Source organism: Lepeophtheirus salmonis, chromosome 13 (genome assembly GCF_016086655.4).
Source record: "Lepeophtheirus salmonis chromosome 13, UVic_Lsal_1.4, whole genome shotgun sequence".
Classification (NCBI taxonomy): Eukaryota; Metazoa; Arthropoda; class Copepoda; order Siphonostomatoida; family Caligidae; genus Lepeophtheirus; species Lepeophtheirus salmonis.
This window is the reverse complement of record NC_052143.2, coordinates 27085987-27097033: the sequence shown is the minus strand read 5'-3', so window position 1 is coordinate 27097033 and position 11047 is coordinate 27085987. Positions and strand designations below refer to the sequence as shown.

General features: G+C 28.1%; 1 protein-coding gene across 4 annotated transcripts in view; it reads left to right on the top strand.

The window, feature by feature from the left end:
• The first annotated feature begins 273 nt into the window (after positions 1–273).
• The window catches only part of brp (ELKS/RAB6-interacting/CAST family member bruchpilot), a 62112-nt gene continuing 51338 nt past the window's right edge, over positions 274–11047 (top strand). For 3 of the 4 annotated variants that reach the window (XM_040723350.2, XM_040723348.2, XM_040723347.2), the window contains exon 1: positions 274–1989. In XM_040723350.2, the coding sequence (XP_040579284.1) occupies positions 838–1989 (1152 nt within the window). In that variant the 5' untranslated portion in view covers positions 274–837. The remainder of the gene's footprint in view (positions 1990–11047) is intronic. The other variant, XM_040723349.2, reaches the window with a different exon arrangement.

Below are 11047 nucleotides of genomic sequence, written 5' to 3'. Positions count from 1 at the left end.
GATTTTAAATTTCTATTTTTATTTTCATATAATTTTCCCGAAAAAGAAAGTTATTTTTGAATCTTCAAGGCTTTCCTTGGTAAGGGCTCTGCCTCTCCTAAACGACAACGGTTTTCAGACAAGGCAGCAGAAAGGGTGGTTGTGTGTAATGTATGTGTGTGTAAGAGAGAGTGAGAGAAGCACATGACTTTCAAGAGAAGGAGTGCCCCATTCTGATTTTGCAGTATTATTTTATACTTTTTATTTTTCCTCTCTCTCTGCTTTTTCCCCCCTCTCTCTCTCTTCTCTTTTCATTCTCTCTTGTCTTCTTCTTTTATCATTCTTCTTCCTTTTATTTCCCTTTATCGACCTGGTAGTAACCATACTCCAGTAGTGGAAAGAAAGTTCCTTTAGACGGGATTCTGACTAAAAAAAGGGAAATAAGATTGGTTATATTATGTGAATTTTTTTTTTTTTGGTCTAAATGTGTTATGATAAGTGATGTAATTGACTCAAAAATGTATTAAAATTTAGTGTGTAATCTGAAGTTGGAAACGCAGTGATTAAATTGCCACACTTGAAAGGTTCACACAAACACCTTAAATATTCAAAAGAGGGAAAAAATACGGCTAAAGGATCTGAAGAGAGGCTCAAAGTTTTCATTCATTATCATCCTCCAACAGAGCTATATATAAAATTAAAGTGATTGGATTATAGGGAAAACCAGCTTGAATCATACAAGGAAGACCAAAGACAAACAAGTAAAAAAAATTTGGTTTTCGATGGACATGCAGAAGGAGGCTGGTCATCTCGAAGACTTTGGAATTGAGACAAACGAAGTAATGATTGGGTTCCGTCATGTCTACGACGGTACCACCGACAACGGCGGCAATCTCAACACCTTCCTCAACAGCCTTTCATGCATCCACAGCAATAACTACAACATCTACTTCACGCAATAAAACGGATATTAATTCGGGGGGTATTGGTGGTACTATTGTAGGAGGTTATGGAAGTGCTCAACCATCAAGTTCGGTCTCAGCAGGAAGATCTCCTAGAACTTCAAGAAGAGATCTGTTAAACGCACCACTGCCTTCAAGTGTAAACCGGAGAGAGGATTTATCACCATCCAGACCATTGAGGGGAAGTACTGCCCTACCTACTGTTTCTGCTACAAATAGTAATCACCTCAACTCTTCTTCCATAAACCAAGTTCCTCGACGTGGAGGAATCCGTAGCTCAGTATCTCATCGATACTCAGACTCTCCATCTGGACTTGTTGATAATATTGACTATAATAGAATACCTCAAACAGATATAGGAATGGATCCACGAATGGATAGACCGGGAACAATGGATCATCATCGTTCAAGTTCTATGCCAAGTGGGCCGATTCATGGCCGTTCACGCTCTGCAAGTAGAGGCATGCCTAACCCTAGGGGAACTGCAGGAGGATACCATTCTCTAGACAGAGATGGCTATGGTGATAGAGAGTTTATGCCAATTAGAGAACCTCGTGAGAGGTCACTTGATAGAGAATTTGGACCTCCTCCTGGAAGTTATGTAGGAGGTGGTCCCCTGGGAGGTGGTGCTTACGGTCGCAGAGAAAGATCTTTGGATCGTAGAGATCCTATGTTTGATCCAACTCTAGATGATGGACTTTATAATAGCCACAGACCAGGAGATCCCATGTTGAGAGACTCAATTGGACCTGGTGTTGGTCCACCTCGAGGTACAAGACTTAGTCCTAATCCAGCCTCACTTCAAAGGGACTTACAAAGAGACACTTACTTTACAGAACTCCAACACTCGAATAATGACCTTCAAAGAGACCTCTCAAATCTTAAAAAAGAACTAGAACTAACAAATCAAAAATTAGGCTCTAGTATGCATAGCATAAAGACATTTTGGAGTCCAGAACTCAAAAAAGAAAGAGCTTTGAGGAAAGAAGAGTCCGCAAAATATAGTTTAATTAATGATCAACTTAAGCTCCTTAACTCAGAAAACCAGGTAAATAATAGCAACTTCAATATTGATATATGAATATTTACTTACAAATGTACACAGGTGCATGAACCCATCTGCTCATAATTTATATATATATATATATGTACATTGTAGTAATATTGGTCTTATACCAAATACAGACAAAGTTTTGTGCTTCAAAGTATGCATACATGTGCTCATGTACATTGGCAAACGAAAAAAAATGTCAGCAGAAAAAACACTGAGACTCAGTAAACTATTATAATAGATGTATTCTCATTATTATATTCATCTACATTAAAGTATAGCTTTTTATACCTCGTAAAAATGTGCTCCAACACAATTAAATTTAAATTCCTACTCAAGATATTAATAAATCATTATATATGTACAATGAACATACAATCATTATTTAGTTGTACACATATGAAATTATTTAGCAAATGATTCAGAATATCGTCATACCTCAAAGCAAATATATAATAAGATAATATCCAGTTGAATGTCGTAAGACACAAACAAACCCCCCTTTTAATATAATTATAGGAAGGAGAAACTAGTGAGTCAATGTATACTATTATTTTTAATTAGTCTTTGCTCTTTCTCCAGAGCCTTTAATCTTATTACAGATAGATACTGATTTTATAAAGAGCTCTTCAGGCTTTCGTGAACTGTTTTCTATGTATAATGTAACTTTTATTTATTTTCAACTAATTAAATTTAAAGTAAAGTAGTACTTTTACTTTTGTAAAATATATTCCAAGATATTCAATATCCTTATAATACATATACTTTAATATATTTCAAATTTAACTACTAAAAATCATTCATTAAACAAATTATCATTTGTATTCATATTTAATTAGATAGTATCAAAATTAGTTTATATAATTATTAAAATAATATTTTAAAAACCCTCTAAATGACCATAAATTGTATTCTAAATAGCTGACATTTAGTAACACCATTTTCTATATAAATACTTTACATTACCAATTATCTATATAAAAATCAAGGATCTTCAATTTTGATAAAGGAGATTACAACAGCTTCAAAAAACTTTTGTTTGATTAGGGAAAAGTTATTTACTCTCTATATATCACTTATCATATATATCCTATACATACACATTGTTTAAATATGATAACTTTATAAAATACACTTCCTTTCCAATGCCATTATCTTTATAAAACATAAACCATTTAGCTAAATTCAAAAAAATCATTTTATCAATATCGGTGTCCTTTTTGCTTAAGTAAATGGAATAACAACAAAAATATCGAATAAATATTTATTTTATTTGTTGTATATGCAATGCTTGTTAGAGATAGTAGGAAGATTGTATCCAAAAATGAAGTTAAAAGGATTTGATTGAAGAAGATTGAGTGTGTTGTTGACTCATTGAGAAGGAAATGTATTTCAATATGATATTTTTTATCAAAAAATGCATGGATGTTAAACTTCATAAAATACTCCAAATGTACAAAAAATTTGATTAAATCATATTTTTTTTCGTAAACGTGTGCTATTAGATAATGAACATACATAAAACAAAGTAAAAGTATATGTAATAGTAAACAATAGCATAATAGATGGATATGCTTTAATGAATCTAAGTACTACATTTATTCATAATTAAATAATATATGATGTTTGAGAATGAGTGTAGTTGGATTTTAGTCACATTTTTTAAGAAATAATATAGGTATAGCTTTGCTAAGTTTAAACACAGTATTCAATTAACTAAATGATCTGAAATCATCTGAAAATGATCTATTTATCTTGATAAACTGATAATTTTTAAATATATAATCATATTTTTTTTATTTTTTTGTAATATAGATCAAATTTTGAACAATTTTAATAATGAAATCGAAAAATGAATATCAAATCCTATTAGTAGTAGATTTTCAACGGGGTATGATTAATGTCCAGATATACAGATATAAGTGGATACTACAAAAATTTCAAGGCATTATTATAATTATATATTATAACTTTTATGATGAAGAATTTTTAATTATTATATTTAAAATCATAGATATTTAAAGGTCATAAGTTTTTAAAGACTAAATTAAGAGTCTATGTAGACAAGAATATAATATTTATTACCCCTATTAAAGAAAGTAAAGTATCATTAGGATTTAATTTGTATAGTTAAAAATTTAAGAAATATAATATTTTCAATAACTATTCTCTATAAATATCTCTGTAAATATATTGAAAATTATCATATTAAAGTTTTATTTTAAAAAAAATCACAATAGATAACAGAAAAGAAAAATAAATGTTTGTTAAGCAATTACTATAAGTAAAATAAAATTACTTTAAGAAAATTATAAGACTAAATCAAAATAATTTAATATTTTTACCCATATTTTATAGACTTATTTATATGTGTTTGTACTATTGGATTTGAGTAATATATTTAGTGATAAATAATATCTTTAAGAATCCTAAAAAATAATTTATTACTCAGAAAGAAATCCATATTGAAATAATGACCTATAAATATTTTGTTTTAAGATAAAAGTACTTTTATGGTTTATGGTATGGTTTATAGACATAAAGTAATTTAGGTTTAGATAGTGTCCTGTTTTATTACGATCCAAACCAGTCTTAAGGTCCATTCTTAGATACAACTGTCGTTCCTTGAAATATTCTTCAAAATCTCAATTTTGTGTATTTGGCCAAAGAGGATGTATTAGATATGTACTAAAAGCATTGCTAATATCCGTATTATCATTATAATGCATTAAACGAACACAATTTATTATTACTTAATTATATCACTTATTCTATTGAATATTTAGTATAAATGAATCATTTAAAAGGAAAAACCACCCTCATTGATGGCATTAGGGATCGATTTTACTTTTTTTATAGCATAGGATTCATGTATAAATATATTAGGGATGGTTAACATATTGTACATGTGCCAAATGTGGCACGCATGTTTATAAAAGACAGCTCTACATTGAATTACGCTTTAAACGAATGTTTTAATATGATCTTTTTCCATTGAGATATACGTAAATACAAATTAAATATACTTCTGATATTGATAACTTTATTTTTTCAAGGAGACGATAAATATCTAGAGAGATTCTAAGGTGGATCGGAACCTGCATATAATACAACTGGTATATTCTATACAAAATATTGGCCACCATTGCTGTATCTATATTAACATAAATAATTTAACATGGTAGCGGGTTAGAAAAAAGCTTACATGCAGGACTTTGTTTTATAGTATGACTACAGAGTAGAGTTTATATTTGTTTTATGTTAAAAACAAATCCAATTTACATACGGTCATTTCATAAGAAATTTTCACAGGGAAACAGATTTGACTAAATTTTTTTATATGGTAGTAATGAAGGTAGACCAGCTTAGAAATGAGATTTTGAATATGTAACAGAATCCAACTATGAGTTCTGGGGCCTTGAAGATGAAGGAATTAGTAGTTTGATGAATATTTGATTTGCAATATGTCGTAAACCAAAACAATGCTAGGCAAGTATAATTCATTGTTAAAAAGCTATCATTTAGCCTAACATAACTTATTTTATAATTGTTTTTAATTTTTGTAATGGAAAAAAGTAAAACATGACCTTATATTGTTCCTTCATTTCTTTTAGATTTTAACCATATAAAAGTAGAACTCTTATAAATTTTTTAAATAAACTGTAGAGTGTAAAATTAATGGAATCAGGAATAATGGTGTGATTTATAATAATCCTAACTTCTTCTATAAATATTAAAAAAAAATCATCAAACATAAAATTTTATATGATAATATATGTAATAATAATGAACTAATATGTATTAATGAAGTAATGTTGTTATCAATCAAGCCATTACTCCTAAATCTATTAATTTTCCCCTTTACAGTTTCTTTCCTTAATTATAAAGGTTAGACTTTCATATGTTTAAAATGTAAAATTAATCAAACACAATGTACCTTGAAAAATTTAAGATAAAAAAATAAAGTCATGGCTTACTTTTTCTTTCAATAGATAAAGAAATATTATAACATTAGTTTTGTTACGCCAAGTGATTGCTTTTTAATGATGTATTACACTTGCCAATAATTGCTTTGGTTTATGATATATTTCTAATCAAATAGTCATCAAAACGATAATTTCTTATCTTTGAAGAATTAGAACAGAGAGTTGGATTAAGTTACAGATCCAAAAATTCATTTCTGAACTGGTCTACTGTCAACAATGCCTCATTTTAAAGCTTAGTCAAATCAGTTTCCTTGTGAAAAATTTTCATGGAATGACCCACACATAAATTCGTGAGCAGACTTTTAAACGAAAGCATTTTTTCCTAAGGATAATTTACCGAACGGATATTTCGCCGAAGGACCATTTGGAACATTTGGCAGAAAATTTATATTTTATTTATTATATATACGATTGTATATTTTCTTTCAATTTAAAATTGTATTATAAATAGGTATTGTCATATAAGTAAATTAAATAGTGGTCCATTACAAAGATATATTTTTTCTTAATTAATTAATAATATATAGACACAACACAAGGAGTATATGGTTCGAATGTAATTCAAATATTTACCGTTGTAATACTTTAAATTAAAAAATCTTGACTTATATTATGTTTGTTTGTCAGTACATGAGTATTTTCCAATATGAATAATCCATCATGTCGAATGATAATTAAATGATAGCAAAGTAGTGATTAGCACTTTTTCCATACGAGTGGTTGTCGTGTTTGTTTATTAATTAAATTATTTTAATTACTACAGCGGTAAAAAATCGAACTACATTCGAATCACATACTACAGTGGTGTGTTTATATAATAATAATTATCATAAAATGAATATGAATAATTATAAAAAAATTACTACAAAACAATATTAATTAATGTACTTAAATGACATACATATATACAATAAGAAATATACTTATTAATCATACTCCCATTTCAAATTGAATTAAAATATACTATGACTTATATCAATTTATTAAATATCATTTTCCGGACAAATGTCTCAAATGGTCCATCGGCGAAATGTACGTTCGGCAGAAAAAAAATCTTCCAATTATTCTAGATACATATAAGTTATGCCTCCGAACATTGACATTATTTTACTTAAGTTTTGTTTGGTAATCTGGGGTATTGACGCAATTGTACTAAACAGAATGACCATTGGACTGACACTGTAGCGTCAATACGTCATCGAAACATGGGACAGTTAATAATTTAACCTCTTATTTCTTAATTATAACCCTCTCAAAAGAACAAAATTGTTTTGATTTAAACAAGCCCAAAATTACCCAAAACAAAAAACTTGCGGACACTTCATCAAAGTGAATAGAAATTGACAATTTATGTTCTAAATATTTAGGGAAAAAAACTATGTAAATATCGATACTAATTTTTGTAAAGATTTTGATATCCTCACAAAACAATTCTACTTTTTTTGAAAAAAAAAAAGCCTCTGAAATGAATATTTCTTTTAAAATTAACTAGAGTACAAATTTTTATATTAGCATTTACTATAATAAAATGAATTATATGAGCACTAAATTGAAGATGTCTTGAATTATAATTATGCTATTTATTTATTTTAATTTTTTTTGCATGATATAAAAAGGAAAATTTAATTGGATATAAAAGAAATTCTAAATATATTGAAATACGGCATTTTAACATCCTGAATAGGGTATTAGTCATAAATTACAATTAAGAAATGTTGTGAATGATTTAAGTGTGTCAACCTTTATTGGCTTCCTTTAAAAAAAAAAAACAGAAATTATATATTATACTTTTTTAGAAATGTGTGGTGGGAATTGAAAACATACAACTGCCAATTATAACCTTCACAATTTCTTACGATTTTATTAGGGCATTATTATTGCATGTATTAATAAATTAAATCAAAGTTCATTTTATGTGATTTTGTACAAATACATATGAATTGATTTTTTGTAATTTATATTATTGAGATAAATCATGAGTTTCATTGAATTTTTTCTTTTATCAAAATCACAATGTAAATGATTTATTTTTACTTCATAATCAAAAATATTAATATATGAATTATAAGTGTGGAACAGTTTACGTAACATCAGCATTGTTGATGTCGGCCATATTAGAAACCTAAGCAACCAAATTTTTAAAAGGTCAAAAAATTCTTAAAATTTAAGAGAATTGTAATTTTTTCATCTTAAATTTGAATGCCAAAAATGGGACCAATAATTAAAACAACCCCAATCCGACTGTTTATCAAAAAATACCACAAATGCAGTAGTTCTTAGTAGGAATGTTGCTAGTTTTCATCCTTTGGGGACCCTTGCCCCAAAAAATTATTAACACCATAATATAACTAACTATTTAAATAAGTTTATTTTATTCAAATATCTATGATCAAAATTTTAGGTGGAGGGGAGGGGGGCTTGAGCCTCCCAAAAAAGGGACTAACAATACCACTGGTTCCTACACTGTGCCCCAATATCTTTTTTATGAGTAATTTCCCTAAGAATTTTGTAAACATATATTCTGTCCATATATGAAAAGCAAGCAATTGCGCGTAGTTGTTGAGCGAGCTCTGACTCACACTTAAATAGCGGAAGGGAAGACCAAATAGCCAATGTTTCCTTGAGATCTATTCCCTTAAAAGACTAAATTACGTTCTTTTTCTCTATACATAACCTAATCATAAGATCTTAGTCCTATTTTGTATACCGTGTCCAGACAAGTATCTATAGTACTTGTAAGGCACTCAAGTTGTATAAAGTTTGAAAACAACTATTCTAATGTATAGCTTTATTATAAATCAGAGCTTAATATGTGGTTATATAAAGTACCGACAATGAATTACACTTACAAGCATAACATGTTTTAACACAACCTATTTTGTACATTATCTGACATCATATCCAACTGTATTCCTATAATATGTAAATATAAAGATTAAAATTGTCAGGATTACCACTTTCATTTTTTGATTTCTTTTATTTTTACATACTAACAGAACTTGTTTTATGCATCACTGCCTATGCTACATGGAAATGATATGAATTAAAGAAATTTTTATTTAATAGTCTCGGGGTTACCTCACTAAGAACACAATGTAGACTGCAGTTGTATGTCAGTTGTCAATTTTTCTGCTTATTTTGGCCTAATCAGCATGATAAACGTTCATTGGTGGAATTGTGATGATTTGAACGACTCCAAAAAAATATTTAATTATAATTCCATGGTAACGGAAGAATTGTCTAACTATCAACTGATTTTGTGGCCTTTTTTATCGATAGAATAATTTTGAGATACAATAAAGGTAACGAGAGGAAGTTTTACTTTCTTTTTACTTATGCAAAAACCATAAATTTGAACAAATGCCTGTAAAACTTAAAATCCTTATTATATTTGGAAACATTTATTTTGACTAAATAATTAATTGATCATATAAATAAGTATTCATAAAGGAATGCCTCATTGCTCTTATATTCCAATATTATTACCCTAGCTGTACATATTTATAATGTACATATTTTTTATTTACATACACACAATAAAACTCTTGAAAAAGCTCAATTAAGATGATAAATTAATTTTTTATTTTTAGTTCCTTTTTATGTTTTTAACGTCAATAAATCATACTATAGAGTAGTTCTTAATATTGTATGCGTACATGGTGAATAATTATCTATGTTTATTTTGCAAAAACCATGTACTTTTTATTTATAACATATGTACAAACAATCGATATAATATTAAACAAAAAGAGTAATACAACTGAGCTTTAATATGGGTTTTCTATTTAAATTTATAAATCAGATGTATCTGTTTATATATAAAATAAAAAATTAAAACTATGAACTATTTGATCGAAATTTTTTTTTTTAGTTTTTCTTAAAACAAAAGGCATAGTGATATGTAGACATCAACCAATAATAAGATTCAATGGAAAATGACTAATGACAAGTACAAAATGGATAACAAATATAATTTCATTTACACATTAATTAAATATTTATTCCATTATTGACATAAAGTGATCATACTTATGTTATTATACTTTGTATATGCTGCGTACAAGTTGCGATATTGTACAAGTAATCGAATTGTACAAATTGCAACAAAAAATGAGATGAGTATTCTTAAATTAAGAAAATTTAGAGTATTTTTGATGAGGATAATGCAATATTCTATTAATGATCTACATATGTATTGATGGTGTCATGTTTGCCTATTTTAATACAAATTACAAGTTAAAATGACCCGAGTTATATTACTTATAAATACATAATAACTATGTAATTTTAATAAAATAAAGTAATTGATAGTGTTAATTCATAGTTGGTCATTAGAATGAACTAGTTTGTAATTAATTAATGTATATTAAGAAGAAAAAATATCAACTTGTACAATTTGCTAATACAATATCAACATTTACACAACATATACAAAATGACGTAAAATTCTTCCATGTATTTAGAATTACATGCATAAGCCTTAGTACCATTGAATATACGATCCAAGGCCAAATCTCAACCCCTTCGATTATTTTGTATAGGGTTATCTAGAGTCATAAATTAGTTAAGGTTAATTCATATAAAAATTTGGTATCTCTCCGCAATGCCATCGAAAAAGCGCGTTCGAAACTTCCAGAAAATTCCTCTGTACAGCATGCAACTCTATCCACTATCTTTATTTGGATGTATTGGCTAACAACAGCAGTTAAATAGAATAAGTAATTTATAAAAATAAAGTCAGAACTATTGTCTATAACTCATGTTTTTATTTTTTCCTAAAAATAATTTTGTGTGATTAATTATCGAATAAAATAATACCTCTACACCCATTATGAATAACACCGTATACGAGGGTGTTCTAAAAAGTTTCCGACCTGAACGAAGAAGAAAGCACTCGTAAATAAAAGATAGTTATATCTATCTAGCATTATTCGCCAAAGTTTCAGCTATTTTGGACGCGAAGCTTTTATGTAAAAGTTGTTTGAGTGAGTTGATGTGAGGGATTATGGGAAAATGGACAAAATCGAGTATTGAGCTATCATTAAATATTTATTTGTGAAAGTTTAACG